The sequence below is a fragment of the Podarcis vaucheri genome (genome assembly GCF_965113315.1).
Source record: "Podarcis vaucheri genome assembly, chromosome: 2".
NCBI classification, from domain to species: domain Eukaryota; kingdom Metazoa; phylum Chordata; class Lepidosauria; order Squamata; family Lacertidae; genus Podarcis; species Podarcis vaucheri.
The window spans coordinates 110,762,808-110,786,205 of NC_138760.1; the positions used below are offsets into that span (position 1 = coordinate 110,762,808).

The 23,398-nt window shown below is 43.5% G+C and overlaps 2 protein-coding genes across 4 annotated transcripts in view; both read right to left on the reverse strand.

Annotated features, from left to right (window-relative positions):
* QRICH1 (glutamine rich 1) overlaps nucleotides 1–16,227 on the reverse strand; it is a 28,263-nt gene extending 12,036 nt beyond the window's left edge. Inside the window, exons 1-4 of one of the 3 annotated variants that reach the window (XM_082209569.1) lie at nucleotides 16,103–16,208; nucleotides 13,544–13,606; nucleotides 7,688–8,020; nucleotides 690–1,715 (exon numbers count right to left, since the gene is read on the reverse strand). In XM_082209569.1, the coding sequence (XP_082065695.1) occupies nucleotides 690–1,715; nucleotides 7,688–7,999 (1,338 nt within the window). In that variant the 5' untranslated portion in view covers nucleotides 8,000–8,020; nucleotides 13,544–13,606; nucleotides 16,103–16,208. Of the gene's footprint in view, nucleotides 1–689; nucleotides 1,716–7,687; nucleotides 8,021–13,543; nucleotides 13,607–16,102 lie in introns of all 3 variants that reach the window. The other 2 variants (XM_082209568.1, XM_082209570.1) reach the window with 2 other exon arrangements.
* Nucleotides 16,228–23,117: 6,890 nt separating this feature from the next.
* Nucleotides 23,118–23,398, reverse strand: part of QARS1 (glutaminyl-tRNA synthetase 1) — a 30,961-nt gene continuing 30,680 nt past the window's right edge. The window contains exon 24 of the mRNA XM_082209567.1: nucleotides 23,118–23,330. Within this exon, the coding sequence (XP_082065693.1) occupies nucleotides 23,280–23,330 (51 nt within the window). The 3' untranslated portion in view covers nucleotides 23,118–23,279. The remainder of the gene's footprint in view (nucleotides 23,331–23,398) is intronic.

The following is a 23,398-nucleotide window of genomic DNA, read 5'->3' on the forward strand; positions in this document are numbered from 1 at the left end:
CTTAAATGCAGGGTAGGAAAAAGTACAACACTGTCCTTCTGCATCCTAGTGTAATATTAACCCCTACCCCATTTTGCCATCCCAAGATAAGAACAAAAAATGTTTCATTCACCCTGAACAGTAATAGATGTCCAGTCCCAGTTCAGAGCTTCAAATTTGGGAATCAGTGAAATTTATACTAATTCAGCATTTCTGATCGTTAGCACCCTAAGGAAGGACCATTTACCTTTTGCAATTTACAGAGTTTGGTCCAACAGTCTTGATTGTTTTTTTAAAAACATCCTCGGGTTGTTGCTTTTTTGCAGAAAAACAAGTATATTACATAGTCCTCAAAAGGGGGAAGAGGAGCATATAAGACATTACATTTCAAAATGCGCAGATAAGTTTCTGCACAGTTCTTTACAGCAGGAAAGAGCAGAATATCTGTGCCCCATGCTGCTACTTGAACCCCTAACACTCAAAATCCTCATCGTATGCCCACCTCTCCATACAAAATTCTGGAAGAACATCCAGGTGCACGCAAGCTGAGTAACTTTACATAAAAACAAGGTAGGTATTACTCTGAGTAAAGTTTTGCTGTCTTTGACATACTGCAGACAGTCCTGCCCTTGGGCTAAGCCACTGCTCTCTACATTTGGAACACTCCACAGTGCAGACAGGTTGTTCATTAAAGTAGGTAGTTTACTTACAGAGCAAGTAACTTGCAGCTGCTGGTGTTGCTGCTGCTGCTGCTGCCCCTGCTCTTGCGGCGTGGACTGCTGCTGCTGCGGGTCCCATATATGGACCGTCTGGGCTGTATTCTGATATGTCCCTGCCACTGCTTGCACTGCCACTGGAATGTGGATATTGCCATTCATAAACTGTGCTGGGAAAAGGGAGTTGGCAAGGGTTTGCACCACTTCCTCATGAGAGTTTTTCACTACTGATGCACCTCCCACCATCTTATCCTTGTCATCTTCCAGCTTCACAGTGGCTAGGGCCGTCGGGGAGCCACTGACATGGACGGCATTGTAGGCCTCCTGGGGGATGGCAATGTGGGTTATGTTTTGCTGCTGCAGGTCACCACGTGGCTGCGCAGAGTAAACAGGGATGGTCCAAGTCTCTCCAGTAGGGCTGGTTATGGTCCCAGTGGCACTGTACAGGTGGGCACTATCCACCGTTAACAAGTCCGGCCTTAACGATACATAACTCTGCTGCTGGCCTTGGGGGATGGCCAGGACTGTGGCAACCGGCTGCCCTGAAATAGCATAGGACACAGTAATAGGCATATCCACTTTGCGCTTCTTTACTGGCTGGAGGACACTGGCGGTGCTGATCCTTCGCTCGCCTTCGCGTGGTGAGCCCTGCTGAGATGGAGGAGGGGAAAGCGCCCCAACTGTCTGGATCTGGATCTGCTGGCCCCCAGCAATAGCCTGTCCTGCCACAAGCTGTGCCTGGATTTGCTGATGCTGCATATGTTCCTCCTGGATTTCGGCACCCTGGATTTGCTGAGCAGTCTGCACATGCTGCACCTGGATCTGAGCTGCCTGCAACTGAGAAGGGCTAGGACTCTGAAGCGCTTGACCCTGTATCGTCTGAGGTGCCGGCTGTTGCGCCTGACCTTGGATCTGCACTTGGACCTGTATGGGCTGATCGGAGGCTTGATGAACAGTGAGCTGGGGAGAAAGCTGCTGAGTGGAGACTTGCTGAGGGGATTGCTGAACCTGAACTTGCACCTGTAAAACAAGGATTCAAAAGTTAGCATTCCTTAACTCCAAAACCTCTGATCTACTGACTTTTGTGATTAGGCCAAGGAGAAAGTATAATATAAATGAACTGTCAGTTGGGTATCAGAATGCGGCCATACATAAAAAGTAGTCATTTCTGTACACTTGGGGACCACCCAATATTTCAAATTAATTTGTAAATTAAGGCAAGAGAGAAAAACTGACAATATCCCAGTGAAGAATGAGCACTCTTAGCCACAGAATGTTGAAGGCAGCTGTACATCAGTTTTTGACTATGAAAGAATTTAGTGTACTCAAGCTTGTAAACAGCTCACATGCAGCTGGAAAAGGGCTGGTGGCAGCAGAAATTGGGATCAGAGAATGTGCATCTGAGGCTAAATAACTCATCTTCCCTGCACTATATGTGGATGTTTGGGAAGAGAAGTTGGGAGAGAATAGGCACTTTTTCATTTTCCCACTCTCCAGAAAAAGCACTCTGGTTTGAAGCAGGCAGTAAATTTCTAGTGATGCACAGAAGAGCAAGGGATGTTTTCAGAATGATGATAAAAGGAGATTTTTCCCCAACCTCTCCAACCAGCCACCATCCCAGGAGTCCCGAAAAGCACTATGAATCTTCTATTCTAGGCTGGCTTGAGAGCTGAATAGCACCTTCCCAGGATACCATAAACTTATTATTCAGACAACGTTTTCTTATAAGTGTGTGTATGTAGTTAGAACTTCTCAAAAAGGCGTAAGCTTAATAGCGCAACTATAAGAAAATGGAAGGAATGGATTTCCTACAGAGGCATCTTGCTATACTGGAAGAAAGTGTTTTTGAATGAGTATAATGCAACAAAACTGTAGTAAGAGGTGATAGCTGAAGCACTCAACAAAACTTAAGAAATTCTTACTTTTTTTAGTAATAGTATCACATATAATACTTAAAAGCCTGCAACAGAGGCAATAATACTTTCCAAACTTCACATTATTGTCCTCTTGTTAACACCAAACTAGGGGCAAATTCTTACATGTGTTTCTGGCACTGCATACTCCTATGGGAAATGTAATGGTGCACTTTTGTCTGAAGTCACAAATCTAACATGGTAACTTTATGTGGAAAACCTGTGAACAAATTGCTCCCCAAATTAAACAGAGGTGTTTCTTGGATGATTTTAACATTTACAGGTCTTTAATTTACAAACTACTAATTTTTCTGCAAATGTGTTGAGTCCCAAAATATTCTGCAGATACCACCCACAAAAATAACTACGGGTGGAAATACTAGATATAAAAAATTAATATAGTAATGAGAACATGCTATCTATCACTCAAAACTCTTATGCTAATCTTGAAATGCAGAAGAGAGAAACAGTTAAAAGCAGAAAACGGAAAGGATAGCTGATTATCCAAAGACCAGCTAAGTTAATGTAGAAATAAGTCAAAGCAAAACCACATTTCTAGATATGATAAAAAATGCTCTCAGTTATGAAACTGACGAGAAGCAGCAACAAATTCTGACTTAATCACAGCAGTTTCCAAATTCCATAATAAGACACAAGTGTTGAACTACATTCTATATTGGGATTAAAGCTGCAGAATTCAAGAGCTCCTTTTTATAAGCAGTAAGCTCTCTCAGTGCCACATGTATCAAACAGTTTACCTTTTTCTGTCCAGCATGTGTTGTCTAATTTAAACTTCACTGACCATTTTAAAAGAAGCTACCAAGCACATACTTACATTCCTATCACACACAAGATTTGTGAAGTTCCCCTCACTCACAAAAAGGCTCCAAATAGTTTTCTATGAAGATTAAAACAATCTGTATGTAGAATATGAACTAATCCCACCTAAACTCTACACAGGCAGTAGAAAGGAATGTGTCTGTAATAATCCTGCTGATCAAACCAAAGCATAATCAGACAGACTTCTCTCATGTCCACTGATATAATCAATACAAAAGCATTTGCTGTTAGTTTCCGGCTATACATGGAACATAGAACCAAAGTGGTGGTGGTGAAGGAACCTGACAAAAAAGGTCTCCTATTGTTTCAAAGATACTCTCAAAGTGTAAGGCAAAGGGGGTGGAGTGACAGAAGAACAATCTAAGAATAGTTCACAAATGCATGCTTATCACTCATGGCTGCAGCATCAAATATCAAACAGATTGACTTTTGTGCTAACTCAAACAATGTTTTTAGTAAATAATAGTTCAGCTGAAAACCAACAAATTTGAGTAATTAAGCAATGAGAAACCAAGCTACGTATATGCATGTATGAAGCAGGAATACTGTGTAGTCAAACTGTTTGGGGGAGCCTATCAAATCAAACAAGTTAAAACTTCCTGAGCTTTATTTTCATAGGTGCTAACTGCTTATCTTGTTCTTAAAATTAGACAGCTTCCTGTTAGTTTAATAAATATTTAACGAGGCACCTTCTTACTCCTCCTTAAGACAAAGCTTTGTATTGTTTAAGCTCCTTGGTGCTTGGGCATAGGCTTCCTTGCTGGCAGCTCCTTATTATCTTACATAGAAGTGTATCTCAGGAAGGTAGTGAAACTGGTTTCTTCTGAAGCTTAGAAAGGACTACCAGCAAATATCACACTGCAGGCTTGTTTGTTTTTAATGCTGTGCTTCAGGGCAGACTGTGGGATGGGAAACACCTTGACTGCATATACCTTGGATCCCGAACGCCACAAACCCAGAAGTGAGTGTTCTGGTTTGCAAACGTTCTTTGGAACCCGAACGTCCGATGGGGCTTCCACAGCTTCTGATTGGCTGCAGGAGCTTCCTGCAGCCAATCAGAAGCCGTGCTTTGGTTTCCAAACTTTTTGGAAGTTGAATGGACTTCCGGAACTGATTCCATTTGACTTCCAAGGTACGACCATATAGATGTCATTCAGCAGCTTTAGTGCTCATCTGTGAAAACTTTCTTTCAGGTACCTGACTAGGAATGCCTTACATGCACATGGAGAACAAGTATAGAATCATATGAACTAAAAAGGAAGACTAGTTTGCTTTAATCCTCTATATGATACACAATTTGTACTTTTGATAAAATTTGGTATCAACTTATAAAATCATTTCGCACTAGTATTCCTCAATTCTATTATGCCTTACTGCTAATATGAAAGTGCCCCCCCCAAAAAAAATCTTCAGCAGCCCACAGGTGCTTTTATGAGTTGCAACAGTTTTCATATTTGAAAAATAAAATGTATTTTATCCAGAGACAAGTTTAAGTGCCAAACCATATATGCAGTTGGACACTCACAGAGCATTTTCTTAGTCACATTTAGGTTGGCCCAGAAGGTATAATGGCAAAAATGGTACACAGCACAAATTCAGATCTATTTATCTTTCAAAAAGCAGTCCCATTTTTTAGTCATGCAAAGGCAACCCAACTCTGAACAAAACAGCTCTGACAATCTTTTTGTGTCTGGAATTGGGTGGGTGTGCTAATTTCCCCAAATGCACATTCCTATATCATCCTCTCACATCATGGTGATGGTAACTATCTGTCCATAGAACCCCCTTGCCACACAGAGTTGAATCAATTTTTGTTTCATATTTGAGGGCAGAGTAAGAACATTGTAGTTCAATACTTAAATTAAGTTCAATACTTAATGTGACTACAGTTTTATATGTTTACAAAGAAATGTAATATGCAACTAGCTAATGCAAAATAGCCATGTAGAGTAGTCAATACATTGCTTATGCATTGCTCACAACGAATGAAATCCACAGTGCTTTCTATTTTGTATTGCATTATACTTCAGTGCTGCTGTTTTTTAAATGGATTGTATTCTTTCGTTAAAATTTATTTTTAATGGTCTGAAGAGGTTTAGAGCAGCAATATTTGGGATACCTTCAAGATATACAAGGTCCGATGGAAAAGGTTCGAATAATTAGAGTGTTGTTCAACACCCTCATTATTTCATCTATTAAATATTTCTATATTCTGTGCATCAATAGGGTTTTTTTTAAAAAAAAGACTGGCCTAATCCTAAATTTAAGCATTCAGTATACCACAACTGATTCTTACACTGATTCCATCTATATATCAGTGCCAGGACTATCATATGCTAAGTTCACTATTATAGATAGATGGTTGAAAGTGCAAATAGCATCTAGGCAAGGCAACATAGTTAGAACTCAAATTTCCAATGGAGACCTACAGCTGAGTGCTTTGCCTAGGTATTGTTGCATTTAATTAAATGTCAGGGGCACCTAGGTTTGCTGAACAAGTCCTGTTTTTCTAATGTAAATAAAACTCTTTGAAGAAATCCAAATGAAAGCACTAGCCTGTAACTGTTTACACAGTAGCAAAGAGCCATGTACTTTTGATTCACATTAGGTTTCATAATACAGAGAAATATAGGATTAGTCTACTAAGCTCTGAAGCATGACTACATTTTCTGCTAGTTTGTTATTGTCTGTACTTCAAGTTAAACACAATATGGCCACAAAACATGTGTTTGCTTCAAGTAGTATAATAAAATAAGGTCTAAATTCCTCCATGGGGAAAATTAATAATTCCTAAATCAAGGGTGAACTAAACTGCTCACTGTGTTTCCAATTACTGGGGACTGGCAGAATCAAATATTAGGAGTCAGTATTACAAATCTAAGGTTAATACGATTCATGTATGTATGCAATTATGATTCCATATCTAAGGTTAATCGTCCCTGTTACTCAGATTCATGTATGTATGCAATTATAATTCCATATACAGTAGGAACTGGCAACCATAAGGCCACAAGTAGAATTTGGCCTTGGGTGACAGCCAATTGACCCCAGGAGTCCTACTGCCAGTGCTGATGCAGAGTCTTGAAAGAATCTCTCCACAGTCACTATTCAAAATGTAAAGCTCAATGATGGCAGACTCAAAACTTTTGTGATCAGGTTTATGTTGATTGAATTCAGTTAAGGGTTGAAAGGGAAAGGAAGAAGACAGAGAAGTTATGGACCTGACTGCTAGACAAGCCCTAAATGGCTTGGATCCAGGCTATCAGAAGGGCTGTACCTCCTAATATGAGCTTGCCCAGGCTTTGTTATCTTCAGGGGAGGCCCTGCTCTTGGTTCCACCATCACAGGTAAATTTAGTGAAGGCACAAGAGAGGGCCTTCTGAGTGGCTGCTCCCAGATTGTAAACTCTCTTCCATGGGAGACAAGGTTGGCCCCCTCTCTGCTTTCCTTCCACCAGCAGGCAAATGCAAAGTTCCTAAGGAACGCATGACTCAGTTATTAACACTGAATCATATAAGTTACAGTAAGCCATTTGTTTTCCATTAGGTATTCACCAGAATGATGGGTATTATTGGTTTACATGAAACACTAGACGCAGTCAGGAAGTTTTGTGCAAATGTGCTTTAAAAGTCACTTCTGCAGAAGAATATGTCTGAAAATTCAAGATACACCAGGCCTCTAGAAATAGGGATACACTGTTTGAAAAAGTGGCATTTGGGAAGTAAAGTTAAAATTGATTTGCCTTATTCCTGTGCTCTTTGGACTATACAGTACTCTTAATAATTTATCTTATGGTCATGTTTGCTTTTAAAGAACATTCACAGATATCCAACACTGAGAGGACTTTCCCCTTCCTCTCCTCTGCAGCCCCACGCATGCCCAACATTTGGACAGCTGAATATCACCCAAGTACTTAACACAGGTACTTTGTGCACTATGCAAAGAAAAAGCAAAATTAGCAGGGTGGAGAAATTTAAATTAAGTTTCTGATTTGAATTAGATTGGTCCATGTAACAGATATATAGAAAACTAAATAAAATCTTTAACCTATCTGAGCGACGAACAAAAAGATTTGTACCTAACAACTACATTCTTTTTCAATTAATTTGTTTTGGAGGAGAGAAAATGCAAGGAGTGTGTCTCTACAGTTGTCTATGAAAGCTGCCCAGAGCACAAATTCCTGCATGCTTTTATGTATGAAAGCAGCAAAGAGTAAGACGTGCATCCTTTTAAGATTACCTGAACTTGCTGGGGTTGCTGCACTTGTATTTGCTGCTCTTGCTGTGTTTGCTGCTGGACGCTTGTTGTAACTGGGCAAGCAAGTTCAAGCAAAGATCCAGCCACTTCTGTGCTATCTGTGTAGATGCAGTTGCCACCTTGCTGGTATACCATGGTGGTGGTAGCAGCCGTCTGCTGAAACTCCTGTAAGGCTTCAGGACCCTTGGAGGCAAGGGAGTCCAGGAATTCCTTCATCCTATGCTGTGGGATCGTTCGTGCTTTGACACGGATGTATTCTTCAAAGGAAATGGTGTTATCCAAAGAATTATTCATATTGCAAGGTACTCAGGATTCCTTAAAAGAAACAAAGCAAGCCATTACAATTACACTCTAAGCCACTCTCTCTACATTTCTGATGTCTTTATCAATAAGGTAGAAATATTATTCGGGTCATTCTGACTACTCACCACAGGTTAATTTATTGAAAAGTCATGCATAACAGACACATGCAGCTTTCTATTAAGATCCACTAATCTACAAACCCATTGTCTTTCAATGAGAACCTCAACTCAAGGCAGAGTCAAGCCCAATCCAAATCAGAGGATTAAAGTCTCCACTGATATATGGTACCCTCTGTAAAAACTGGGGAGTTCCCACTAGGCATGGAATAAAAGTTTTTGTTGTTGTTGTTTTTAAAAAAGGTTCCACAACTCCAACAGGCTACTGATTCCCCTGAAATGTTTGTCTCCCTGTGCATGCAAAAAAGGTAACCATTCCTAGCAACATTGCTCAGCACCCAAAACCAAGTCACAATGGTGCAAGGACAGGAAAATCTAAAAGGAAGTGGGGTGGGGGGAGAGGGAAGATGAGGGAATCCCTCCAGAAGGTTCCCAATTTCCAAAAGGGAAACATTCAGGCTAATTCTGATTCAGAGAATAAGTGGATCATTGCTCCAAGTAAAGAGACCTTCCTTTTTGTGGATGCTCTAACACATTGTTTCATGGCTTCAGTATCAACCACACACTAAGTATAAATGATTCATCAGGGCCTGGAAATTTTGCACAAGTGTACAATTTAATGCCTAAATGATCTCAGCTTCCATTAAACATGCACACCAAGTTTCTATTTAAAGTGTGGAAGGGTCAGCACCCAGCGAAATTTCAGGAACTGGGAGGGACTAGTAGGACCTTATTGTTTAGCCTAGTATGTATCCTAATGACTAAAATAATTATGCAAAGCAAGGTAATCAATCTGCATAGCTCATACAGGCTAGAGTATTTTTTTTACTGTATACCCACTGAGCCTTGCATAAGATTCACTAAATCTGCAGGCTGCAAGGCCTCCTTCAATTGGTGGACAGGCCACAGTGATAAAGTTTTCATTAAGCAAAATTAATTGTTTTGGAAAGGCTTTGCCAAATCGATTGACTTACAGTTGAACAACATAGGCCATTCAAAAAGTCCAAAGATTTTGGAAAATAAATTCAAAGTAAATATATATATACATTAGGTTGCCTAATATTTTTCATATTACAGTCGTACCTTTAAAGTTGAATGCCTTGAGAGTCAAACATTTTGGCTCCCAAACGATTCAAATTTGGAATTGAGTGTTCCAGTTTGTGAACGTTCTTTGGAACCCAAACGTCCAACACAGGTTCTGCGGCTTCCGACTGGCTGCAGGAGTTTCCTGCAGCCAACTGGAAGCTGCATGTTGGTTTCCAAACGTTTTGGAAGTCAAACGGACTTTCGGAATGGATTCCATTCGACTTCCAAGGTACGACGGTATAAGTATGGAATTTATGTTTCCTTATGAAAAATATGAAATGGGGTGAAAAATGTATACAGAACACACACATCCCTGGTCAATACGCATAAACCCTGAGAAGCAGGATTTGTTTTTTAAGCAACATAAGCGTTGCTAATAATTCTGAACGCTTAACAGTACTGAGTGACAAGGCGTAGCAACATACAAACCAGTTTCTCACTCATAAAGCATTATACTGGAGTTTCCACTACCAAAGAAATTCTGCAATTAAAGAGAAATGAAAGCTCAAGAGAGACACCGCCACAGTTACTACACAGTGAGAAAGCCTGAGGTGAGAGAAAAGTCATCACTTCAATAATCACTGAAGTGAAGCCACCCAGCATCTAGGCATTTATTTGTTCACATTAATACATTTATTGTACAAAGGTAGCCCTGCATGCAGTCGTATCACCTCTAGAGCTGCTCACAAGACATATATTAACAATAATCACCTACAGTGGACTACTGTAGGACTCAAACACATGTCTCAGATTTCAGCTACCATTGAGACCAGAAGATGATGTCTGGGCCCTCTATCAAATTTCTTGTTTTTGAATAGTCAGGCAGATGTCTCTGGCCCTGGCTACATATTATATGGAGCACCATGAATGCTGCTGCCCCATGGTGGCTCCCTGCACTACTCTTGGTATCATCTGCAACTTCCATCTACATTATTAGGATGGAACATACCATGCCAGCAATGAATAACCAAATTGGGTCAAATTGGCATCATGGTATAACTACATGATTCACTCTGTGAGGATGGAAATTGCAGTTATTAGCAATCGTCATGTGGCAGCAACCATCAGGAAGGCAGCAAATGCAGTACTCCATGTATAAATGAGGCCCCAACAATTATGTAGATTTTCAGGTGGGATCCTATGCAAATTATGAGAGTGATCTAATTTATATATTTTATTATATATAAAATAATACTCATTTTACCTGTATTTAGAAAGCAAAGCTAAAAACTTTGAAACTGCCACACTTGCACAATATTGTATCTGTAATTGGCACCCATTCATTGTTGCTACTGAATTTATGGAAAATTTTCTGCAGAAAAGTAAAGCACTAGAAACTTTCCCACAGATCATGGGCATCAATATCACACCAAGCAAACCTAAAGGAATCAATTACATTTAACGTACATGAGGCCCAATTGCTACAAGAATAGTTGCAAACTTGCCATGCCAGATACATCATCAGATGCAGATGGATCCAAAAAGTAAGAGACCCAAGCCAAAAATGTAATTATGTTTTTAAAATAAGACCCATAAATTGACTGCCACTGTCACAGAATGTTTTTCAAATCAGGCCTATTTAATAGTTAAAGTTTAGAGGGGCAGAATATACACATTGCCTAGAGAAGTCTTTATATTTAACTAGTAAATCTGATCTACTTTTTCTAGAAAGTTGTAAGTTAAACATATTGCTCCCATATTTTAGCCACTTAAGTATTCAAATTAAGATGCTTAATAAAAAAGATCCCCACTTTTCCAATCAAGGTTCCAGGTGGCAAAAATGTTCTGGCTGTGCAAGGCAGAACTAATGATGCTATTCCCTTTGCTGCTGACCCAGTAAACACAATTCCCCAACAGCAAAGGAGATTAAATCTAACATTTTGACACACCACTTTTTCCGGCAGAAAAGCATTTGGTGGCATTGGCTAGAATCAGCTGATTCTAGCCAAAGAAGTAGCCTTTTCAAATGCTTTGCTGTCACAGAATGGGGTAATAATTATCAGGTTTAATACTGGACCTCACACTGGAATAAAATTATACTCCAATTCCAAACATACTGCTAAGCCCCACTTACTCAAGGGAATTTACATTTAATCAAGCTGCTAAGGATAGTCAGATTCTGGAAAAGTTACAAGAACAGTCTGTGTGTCTCCCCTGCCCACCGCCTTAATTTTGCAAATTTTAGGAGTAGCTAACAATGGAGACATATGGCTGGATTTGAGGAATTAACCATTCCTTCTTCCCATAAGTCCTAGGTGAAAACTGAAACCTGTATAATATCTAAGAGAGGTTCATTTATATGTCTACTACCTCCCACATTCCATTTAGGACTCTGACCAGATGCAGACAAAGTAGCTTCCCCAGTTAAATAGCCTGATAAACGCTATTTTGTGGGCATTTCGGTTGGCCCAATGGAAGGCAACATGGATTCTGGAACATTATGGCTATCAAGACACTGAAGGAGTCATCATTGTTTTCAAATCAGTGGATTTTGAAATGCAGACCCTTTTAGTTTGCCTCAATCTTATGTAAACGGATAAGATTCTGAGTTACTTAATAAAGTATTCTTACTTAATAAAGTATTATTATAACATTGGGAAATATTCATGGGCCCCATTTTCTAGGGCTGATATGATTTCCACAAATATACTAGCTAGAGAATGTCATACAATATTCAAGAGCCTGCCTTTCAAAGTACAGTGGTACCTCGGTTTAAGAAGAGTCCAGTTTAATAACAATTTGGTTTACAAACTCTGCAAAACCGGAAATAGTGTCTTGGTTTGGTTTGAGAACTTTACCTCTGTCTAAGAATGGAATCCGAATGGTGGAAGGGCACCAGCAGCGGGAGGCCTCATTAGGAAAAGCGTGCCTCGGTTTAAGAACGGTTTTGGTTTAAGAACGGACTTCCGGAACGGATTAAGTTCATAAACCAAGGTACCACTGTACCTTTAAATACAATTAGGACTTAAGATCTTAATTTCTATTTCTATGAAATTATTAAAGGGTGGATCACACATCTCATACTTTTGAGAACCAATGATTGAAATCAAGATAAAAATCTGGCCTAACATTATAACTGTTGCCTTTTTCTGCCACCACTTCAAAAAGAAGCAACAGCAAGTCTAAGTTGTTTGACAGAAGTTACCCAGAAATATATTTTTCCTTTCCTGTAAATCTTGACACATCCAGACACATTATACAGTAAGGGTTGATAACTCTCTACCTCAGAAGATTTGACCAACTCATGAAATACTTTACCACTGCTTCTAAGATCCTTTTTCCAGTTAAATACTGGCGAACAGTTGAAATTCACAGTTACAGTATTTTCCTACCTTGTCCACACCTTTGTAACCTAATGTACCATATTTTTCGCTCTATAAGACGCACCAGACCATAAGATGCACCTAGTTTTTGGAGGAGGAAAACAAGAAAAAAATATTCTGAATCTCAGAAGCCAGAACAACAAGAGGGATTGCTGCACAGCGAAATCAGCGATCCCTCTTGCTGGGATAGCTGCGCAGCCTGCATTCGCTCCATAAGACACACACACATTTCCGCTTACTGTTTAGGAGGGGGAAAGTGAGTCTTATAGAGCAAAAAAATACGGTAATTTACCGGTAGGAAACAACTTTTCTTTTCACAGGTGCTACTGTCACTACCACTGTTTCATAAAACTGAGGCAGATTAGTAGTTAAACATTTGAAGCTTTCATTTACCAAATATTTTAGAAGCAGCAAGATCAACTCTGGAGGAAGCTTAAAGTGGTATAGGACAAAAGTTGACAAGAATTCTACAATGGAAATTTGTTCACCCCAAGTTGAACCATCACAAGCTATTTTACCTCCTTGGAATCTTCCAGTCTTGAAGCAATCACCTTCCATTATATAAGCTACAAGCACCAGTGAATTGCAGGAGATACTCTTCAGCCTAGTGTCACTGTGCCAAGATACCATCCAGAAAAAAGTAATGCATATCAAGTGCGTTAATGCTTTAGCCAACATCCATAAATATAGAAATGCATTTATGTTAATGATACCATTGCTGCAGAAATCATATATGAATCAAAGATCAGTTGTTTGTTTACTGAGCTTTCATCCTTACATGACCTTGGTATAATGTGCATTTCATCAACTTTCAGGAAAAATTGAAATAAATGATATGTAAAACAACAACTCCTGCCTAAGGAAACAAGTATTCCTTTATCTGCATTTTCATGTAAATATTAAATCTGGAAAGTCAGGCCAAGCCAACTGATTAGCAAGCAGTTAGTTCTCAGAACTTAAACATTATTGAAAGCACACACATTTGTAGTATGCAGACAATCTAAACTCACCAGGCACCATGCTGTATGTATTTCTGATATTCGTGTCCTGAACTCTTTTAGACTCGTGACATTCTGGAGAAGACAGAACAAAGAAACCCTTTCCATCCCCACTTTAATTGTATTTATTTAAGAAATATAAAGGGAGAAGACAATGTTATATGACAAAGTTGGTAGAGATGTGAAGGCCCCTCCAAAAAAGTCCAATCCCCCACTTTTCCCCATTTTTTTCACATTTCTAGCTACTTCATTGTTTTAAAAAGGCAATTCTAGAGCTTTTCTAATTCCAGTGCCTTTTAAGAAAATAAAATTAAAACGCAAACTTTCTGAAACAAGAACTACTCAGTATTCCATGCTGAATTATGTGATGTGTATGTGACATGCTCCCTTTACTTATATGAGCTGCCTTGAGCTCTGTGATGGAGGAATAGCAGAATATAAACTAACTTGGTAAAAATGTGTTAGCATAAAAGCTTGCAGATGGATAAGGTTTCAGAAACCTTGAATGAGGAAGCAAGTGAAAGAACACAGGCATGGCTTCAGTAGATACAGGAAGTTTTGAACATCTGTATCGTCTACACCAGGTGTGGGAAACCTCTGGCCCTGCAGATACTGATGAAATTTCCATCATCCCCAAGCAACACAGCCAATGGTTTGGGATGAAGCAAGTTGTAGTCAAGCAACATCTGCAGGACCGCAGTGTTTCAGAATAATGTAACTTCCAGACCTATCTGGAGATTGTGGGGGGCTGAACCTGCAACCTCTTGTTTATATGCACCCACCCACTACAGTTGTACTAGTGCTATTATTCAAGTAAGCAGCAAGATTCTCAGTTCCATCTGGGCAAATCTTTTGCCCACCCTACTGATCAAGACATGTTTGTGACATTAGGCACATGCTAGAATAAAAGTTGATTAGTGCATTTCCATAGTAATGGTAGCATATTGTGCTTTACATTTACAAATGCTCCAGCCAAGGGTCCGAAAGCCTAGAAGAGCCCTAAGAAAATGCATAGGAACAAAAGGTGGTCTTATCCACAAAAACCTAGGTTTTCAAGTACTACAAAACTCTCTCTGGGATGCTAAAGGAATAGTTCACATGACAGACCCACAGGAATTGAAAGCCAGGAAAGGGCCCACGGTAGATTCCTCCACTCATCTCTTTATCATTAGTAATGATAAATAGGGCAAATAATCCCCCAGTCACTGGTTGCAGGGAAACAGCAGTGTTAAAAGGTATCTATCGGGTTTTAAGGAAAACGAAATCCGGAGACCGATAATCATACAGCTGAAATCAGCTGAATAGGGAAAGTTACTCAGCTTGTGTATGGGGTGGGGGAAGAGAGAGAGAGAGAATCACTCAAGTAAGCCTAACTGTCCTGTCAGAATAAAAAAATTCCTTCCAGTAGCACCTTAAAGACCAACTAAGTTAGTTCTTGGTATGAGCTTTTGTGTGCATGCACACTTCTTCAGATACTTCTTCGTGTGTATCTGAAGAAGTGTGCATGCACACGAAAGCTCATACCAAGAACTAACTTAGTTGGTCTTTAAGGTGCTACTGGAAGGAATTTTTTTATTTTGACTATGGCAGACCAACACGGCTACCTATCTGTAACTGTCCTGTCAGAGGTATTGTACAAGGCTACACTCAACGGTCCACTGTAATGGACAGCACGAAGCGCTTTTAGGTACAGTATTTGTAAATATTGCAGGCTCCTAGACAAGGCCAGCACACCGAAAAGGCCCCGCCTTGCTCCGCCTCGCCTCCATTTATTCTAGCCTTCTGGCCAAGGGTGGAGATGAGCATCCTTGGTCGCACGAAACTGGCGCGCGAATGGCTAGGTGAAAAGGAGGAGGAGAAGAAGCAACGGCGGCGGCCGAAGGGGTTTGGGAAGAGTGAGGAAAATTGGCCACAGCCGTGGCAGCTCACCCCGCCTCCCCAGGGTCTCTGCAGCACTAGGGCCCGCCGGCCTCATCCTGGAACTTCGCCTGCGACTGCTGCTGCACCCGAGTCGGCGCCTTTGAAGGAGAAGCGGCGCGAGCGCGCCCGCAGCAGCAAACCCAAGGCGCGCGCCCGGCCCCACAGGGCCCTGGTGGTGGACTTCCCAGCGCGCGAAACGCCGGGAACGCGCGCGCCTACTGCCGCCTCTGGAACCGGGGAGGGGGAGCTGGTGAAGGGAAGAGTCGGGAGCGCAAGGCGGGGCCGCGGGCACCGTGGAACGAACGACGCAAGGCCTCGAAGTCTGCGCGCCGCGGCCCGATCCCGCCCTACGAGTCTCCAATTCCAACACGCACGCAAAGAGGTCCTCTCTCTTTGCCCCCCCACCGCCCCCCCACCGCGGAACGCGCGCGCACGCGCTCCCCAGCGCCACACACACAACAGCCGGGCTCGCGGGAGCGCGCTTAGGCCCCGCTACCCCTCCCCCCCGCCGCCGCTATTCTTTTTCTTCTCCTCCTCCTCCACCCCGCCCGGTCTGAGGCAGCTCCTCTTCTTCTTCACCAGCCCCCGCCCCCACTCCAGCCCTCCCGTCCGCCGCTCGGCTGTCAACGTCCCCGCCCAGCGCCGCCTCACCCCGGCCCCTCTGCCGCCTCGCGCCGTCGCCACCTCAGGCCCCGCGTCTTTTTTCCCCTCACAGGTCCCTGGGCGCCATCTTACATTCAACCCGCCGCAACCAATCGGCGCCCGGGCTCGAGCTCGCGACAGCTCCGCCTCCAAGCCGCGCGAGAGCTGCGCGCCGAGTAGACGCCCCTCGCCTTAAAGCGGACGACGGAGGGGACGGGAGGGGTAGGAGGCGGGGGAGGGACCAGAAAGGGGGAATGAGGGATGAGGGTGCCAGGGGCGCCAGTTCCGGATTTAAGCATAAGATAAACAAGCTATAGCTTAGGGCCCCACTCTCTTGGAGGCCCCCCCAAAATATACTACTTCTTAATTGTATTCCACTATTAATATACTTCTTCATTGTATTTCAGTTCAACAGTTACTTTGATAAAATACATATTTTGTTATGTGCAAATGGCTTTAGATACCTATTAGGTCCATAAATTACCATATAGCATATATTCAACACTAAAAACAGTGGCAATTTGTTGTTGACAAAGGACAGCTGGACATATAAAGGGCCCCATTACCATCAGTAGCTTAGGGCTGAGGGGCAGGTTGCCCGGCTCACCCGCTCTTGCCCATCTCTAATTCAAGGCCCCACTCCAATCCTACAGCTCTCCCCCCCCCCAACCTGGGACCCTCCAGAGGTTGTTAGATGCCAGTTCCCATCAGCTGCAGCCAGCAGGGCTAGTGGTTAGGGATAGGTCTTGCAGTCCAGCATCATTTGGGGAGCCAGAGGTTCCCCTTCCCTGGCATACTGCGCCCCCTCCCCCCAAAAGGTTAAATTCTGTTTCACCCCTACATAGGGCATCCCTTTCTGCTCCTTTGTGCCGGCTCAGAAAAGCTTGCGGCACCAAGGAATTTAAGGACAACCCCCCCGGGGTTAATCTGGACACTTACTCCTAGGGCAGATGTGGCTGGGTCAACCTCCCAACAGCCAGACATATGGCTAATAGTCGCAGATTAATGGGAGTTGGTATCCCACAACGAATGAGGAATCATGCACAACCTTACAGATTAATAAGATTTTTCTCTAGTAGATATTCTAGCAAGAATAAGCAGTCCCTTCTACAACTGTATAAGCCATTACAGAACTATGAAATCACCTTTTTTGTTAGACAGCACTACCCCCGCACACCCCTCCGTTGTAACCTGACATATTTCCGCAGTATATTTTTGTAAGCAGGCCATAGTTTCCAGTGCAAGTCCCTTGCTTCTGGGCAAGCCTGACAGAGTCTAGGAAGCTGTGAAAGTATTACAGGAATCATTCCTAAAAGAAAGAAACACTACCTAGGCCAGGAAGAGTAGTTTCATAAAATATACAATGTTTTTATTCGAGAAGAAAGGAGCGAACAAACCTTGTGGGAAATTCCCAATCTCAATTAATCGCTCATCTTTATGTTTTGTATTATAAAATAACCTTATATAAAAGACCTAGATTTCCTTAACATGCTGGTTCGGAAAAAATCCCAAACTGTCGCACACTGTTTTCATGAGTAGCAGGCAATATGCACATTGAAATTTGAAATGCCGTTCTGCAGAGCAGATTGGTATTCTTTTTCAGTTGAAATGAACTCTAGTTTGGAGTGAAGGAAAAGCCAAGCAACTATAGGCCTCTGCAGCTTAGGTAAAATGCTGTAATATCTAATCAGCAGCTTGCATAGAGCTGCACCCATTTTGAAACTTTATAGCTATTGGTAAAGGCTTGTGGCAGCAATGAAAAGATTTTTTTTTACCCACAGTTCAGTTCAAAGAGGGAAAATCCTGCTATCACAAATTTAAAGCTTCATAGCCACAGTTTGAAAACTCACAGTTTGAATCTACAGAAACATGCCTTTAAGGAAGAAAAAATCCCTAATTTTCAGCTAATACAAAGTAATAGATAAATCTTAGAAGAGTTCTCATGATGGAGCAGCTGAAGAGCTCTCTAGGGCACGATTCAGTAGAAGAGCTTTCAGAATGGCACAAATCTTTTACAGCTATTGAGAGATCAGATCATATAATAAAGGAGGTTAACACCTGCTCTGTGCAGCAGTACTGAACAAAGGAAACACTTTTGCAGACACAGAGTCTGTTCCAGGAATAAAGAATTCAGAGAATGATCAACACAGTGTTCCGCATCTCCCCAGCAAGTCCACAGTTATGAAACATGGTGCTGCATCTCAAGCAATCCTCACCATCCAAAACCTTTCCCTAGGCTTCAGCAAAGTTTTTCTTAAGAAATTCAGAGAAATAGCCCCAGCTTGGTTCACACAGAACTCCGCCCTTCCCCATGCATGTTAGCAATAGAAATAGTTTACAAGGAATCTTAATAGCAGTAATGCAGCTTGCTCATTTGAGATTTATGCAAATATGTGACATTCAGATGCAAAAACAAAATTTGTATGAAATAATGTAAAATCTGCTCCGAATTCTCATTGAATTCAGTGGGACAGGTAAGTGGATACAGGACTGCAACATTAATTTGATTTCCATTTGTTCCCAATAGCCTTATTCAAGTGAAAAGGGATTCAGCAGTGGGGAGACCGACAAGCTAATAAATAAGAATTGATCTCCAACAAAATCCCACAGCACAAAACGGAAATTAGAAAGCACATTCTTTTATGACAAGCACATTTCCTCTCCTTTCTTGCAGAGTAGTTCCCCTAGAAAACAAAGGTAACTAACCTAGCAATATATCTCTGATGGGCTAATTGACTGTTTAAGCAGTTCCTGCTGTTAAATTATGCTGCTCTTTGCTGCCAGTGGCTACTAAAACTGTCTCTATTATCTGAAATGACAACAGAAGCAGCTGTGGGCTCAGTAGACCAATCTGAGTCCACCTGAACTTGAAGCCAGTTCAACCAAAGGCTGAATATTTTAGTTTCACTGATACTATGCAGAAACATCACACCAGTTATGGCTGGAGAGAGGACAGTCAATCACATGAAATCAACCATTCTCTCCCAAACCTACAGTAAAGCTATTCTCTCTTGAAGAGTATCATATTATTGACAAACCAAACCTAGCCAGCTCACATGCCACACAGAGACCAGTACAGAAAAATTAATAAACATGTCCAAGTTTGGTTTTTTGCTTAAAATGGGAAATGATTTAGCATCTGGATGAAATAACTCTACACCGCTTGGCTGGCACTATTAACTACTTCTTTCCAGCTTGCTGCAGCAGAGCATTCAAGGCATCTAAACCATATTTGTGGTACTAGTTGGTACTTTTAAAAAAAATTACATGAAGGTTAGCTTCCTCCCCTTTGTCACAGGCGGCATACACACCATACATCTGAAGCACATAGTGTCCCCCAGTGAATGCTGGGAAGTGTAGTTTACCCCTCATGAAGGTACAATGCTCAGCACTCTTATAAAAACTACCACTCCCAGGATCCTTTGGGGGAGTTGATGTGCTTTAAATGTAAGGTATGTGCATGGTTTGCTAGAAAAGTATCAAATATACGTTCTCTCCAGTATGGAGGAAAACCTGTATGGTGGTCTGGTCCATGTCTGGGGACATATTTCTACTACTACTGGCATTATATCACTCCGTTTCTCCTCTCTTCTACAATGGGAATAGCCATGGCTACCTCATAGGATTGTTGTGAGATCACATTAAGTGTGTGCAGCTGGGTACTGCTGCTGCAAGGCTGAAAACAAGAAACCAGCTCCCTAAAATACAAGCTTGCAATAGCCCATTATGTGGGTCAGAGGTGGCTCTGGTGCAAGTTCAGCTTTCCTGCGGAGCTCAGAGAGGCTTTTGCCATCCTAACCCACCACGCTACGTTGGCCCCGGTGTCTGTCGCGTGGGCCCGGGGGGACGATTGCCGCGAGGCTTCCGGCAGGTGCTTCGCCCAGGAGGGAGAGGGCCCGGCCTGCCTCCATCTCTTACGGCCCGCACCCCAGAGACCAGGCCGGGCTGTGCCAAGCCTGCAAAGGAAAAGCACAGGCTGCTTTAATATCCCCATGTGCTTGCTGACAACCTCCCACTCCACAGCACCAACAACCGGCCCTTAAGGTGGCACGGGCCAGCAGCAGCAGCAGCAGGTGACACAACTTCGGCTGCCATCACTCCAGCAGAGCGAGACGCCGCCGCTGCTCGGCTTCCTCCGGCCAAGCTTCCCCTGGCGCGCGGGTTTTGCATTTCGTACTCTCTCTATTTATTCTTTTGCAGCAGCGACATTGCTCAGCCAGCACCCGTCGCGCGTGGGTTGCTTGGGGGGGGGGCGCGCACAGAGCGACCCGCGCGGCTTTCCGAGCCAACCCTCCTCCAGCCCACCTTAACAAGGGCCTAGGCTTGCTAACTTTGCAAGCTAGACCTCGGTGTTTGTACACACTGCAGAAAATGTGCAGGACTTTAAAGGTGCAGCGACCCTCCCGCATCCAGCCTTTCTTTCTGGGAGGAGAGGAGGCGGCGGCGGGCGAGTCACCCGTGCAAGAGGGAGCGAGCGATGGCCCGGGATCAGGCCTCTCCGATCGGGGCCAAAGGTGAACCGAGGGAGGGAGGGAGAGAAGGATCCCTAGCCTCGTGCGCAGCGGCGGCTCTTACGCGCGCGGACCCCGCGATGGCGCAGCCGGTGTCGTGTGCTTTGCTCAAGCGGGCAAGGCGAGGGCGGAGAGCCGGGAAGCAGTCCGCATTTCCCAGAAGCAAGCGCCGCAATGGGTACTGCGAGCTGGACAGGCCTTGACAGTGGAGGGCGGGCTTGCTTCGGGGCTTGGCGAGGAGGAGAGGGAGAAACCCGAAAGGGCACCGCGCGGCTGGGCGGTTGCAAATCAAGCGCTTGAAAGGGTTGCCTTTTGCAGAGCCGGACAGGCGCGGAAGGAGCGTTCCTGCCTTTGTCATTGATAAAGGGCTTGCGGGGGAAAGGGGGGGGGCGGCCCTGACGGGATACCAGGAATTGCTGGCATCCGTTGATCTAAAGAGACAATGGCGTGCACCTCCAGGGCTGAAGCCAAAACGCTACGTTAGCAGCACCAAAGTGACCTCTGCAGGGTGCAAGTCTGGGTGGGCAGTGTGTATGGCGGTCCTGGGCTGCCCAGGCGACAAGACTCGCCGATGCGGTCCAAAGGAAAGCAGAACAATGCACCAGCTTGGCTGCAGGAATTGCAACCCGCTTAGCGATTTGTGTAGGGTTTATTCCATAGGGTCCGTCCCCCCAAATGTACGGCAAGGCAGAAGTTTAGGATCAGAGTCTGCCTTCTTCCCAGGTTGACTGGCCCCATCTGCCCCTCACTTCCCACCTGGTTGAGCCAGCAAAGCTGTCTGCTGGTTGTGTCACATGCTGACAGTTTTTAGGAGCCACAGGTGAGAGCTGAGTGCATTTCCTCCCCCCTGCCCCCCAAGATTGCTTCTGCTATCCCCCCCCCAATACTCTAGGTCGTTGAAATTTCTGTTCAGCTGCTCACTGCTATGGTTTACTTTTGTTGCCATCGGTCGTAAATTCCAGTAACTGGCAAATCAAGTCTACCTCCCAGCAAAGTTGGTATTCTGCCATCTTCCTTCTCGTCTATCAGTTAATTTATCCATTTCTGCCCATTCTGTATATTTTAATAGCTGCTCTCAGTCCGTGGGGATTTGTTGACATTTCCGTTTTCGAGCCCACATAATTTTTACGAAGAATTTCGGGTATCTAGATCTAAATCATGGAGGACAAGGCTGTACCTCCACAATTGGGGTCAGTATGCCCCTGAATGCCAGATGCTGTGAATCATAAGTGGGTCGAATTCTGTTGCGTTCAGGTCCTGCTTTCAAGCTGCTCAAAGGCCTCTGGTTGGCCACTGAGAACAGGATGGTGACGAGGTGGGACCCTGGATGGATGGAGCAGGCTTGTCTTACGTCCTCAGTGTTGATTTTGTTTAATTTAACAAAATCAACACTGGGCCAAAACTCAAGGTTCTAAAGATAAAATGGGGAGTTGCAAGGGGAACCATTTGTGCCACCTGGCACTCCTTATAGGGCTGCCATATTTTGAAGAGCAAAAAAGAGGACACGTTTGCCGACTTCTGCTTTTAATTATGGATTGCTGCGACACAACTCTCATTTTACGTATCCATGAAAAAAGAGGATGTGTCCTGGAAAAGGACGACATATGGCCAACAAATGTCCTCCCTTGTAAAAGTAGAGCTACAAGGTCAGACCTTGGCTGCCTTCTTTTACAAATACTATTGAAAACAACACTGGTTGAAAGAGTGGTCTGATTTAAAATACCGATGAGAAAGGCTCTCTTCCCCATTGCCCATTTCTGATCCATTGTTATTGAAGTGCAAGGCAACTCTCAGATGGAGATGAAATGCGGAAATAATAATAATAATTTATTACTTATACCCCGCCCATCTGGCTGGGCTTCCCCAGCCACTCTGGGCGGCTTCCAACAAAATATTAAAATACAGTAATGCATGAAACATTAAAAGCTTCCCTAAACAGGGCTGCCTTCAGAGGTCTTCTAAAAGTCTGGTAGTTGTTGCTCTCTTTGACATCTGGTGGGAGGGCGTTCCACAGGGCGGGCGCCACTACCAAGGCGGCCCTCTGCCTGGTTCCCTGTAACTTGGCTTCTCGCAGTGAGGGAACCGCCAGAAGGAAAGACTGCAAGGAGGAATGGGAGCTGGAAATACTCTCTGAAGGAGATGAGGACAACTCTTAAAAAATCATTCATACCTTTAGCCCCATCTAAGTGCAGGTGGTAGCCTCATCCTTAGTCCTAGACATACAACCCACCTAGAATCTTACTTCTGTGGGAAACTGTGGCTTGAGGAGGTGTGGAGAGGCTCAGAATCGGATGCGGCTTATCTGCCCATCGGGACTCTCTCCACGACATGCCTTCCTCTCCAAACACACCCGTCAAGTGCGGGGCGAGCACCAAGAAATTGAAGGGGAGGAATCATAATTCTAGTTTGCAGCCCCACTTCAGAAAGGCAATAAATATTATTTGAACCTGCAGATTCAAATCAGTGTGCACACACACACCCTTGCATGCAATAGCCAGTAACACAGGAAAACATAAAGAGGCTCCCTTTTATTGATGTGATGGATCTGAAACCAGGATGCATGTTAAGGCAACTGTGCTGGTGCTGCATGCGAGCATCACCCCCTGCCATGCAGGGGAAGAACGTGACTCCTGAGCAACTTGGGGCAAGGTGAGAAACCGCCTGCAGAAGCATCATCACACTTTCCCAGGATCCTCCTTCAGAGTCACCGTCCGGTTGAACACAAGCTGCAGGGGGAAAGCAAGCGACATTAGCAAGAGTCCTTTGCCAGCCAAGTTCTTCCTCCCCATCACCT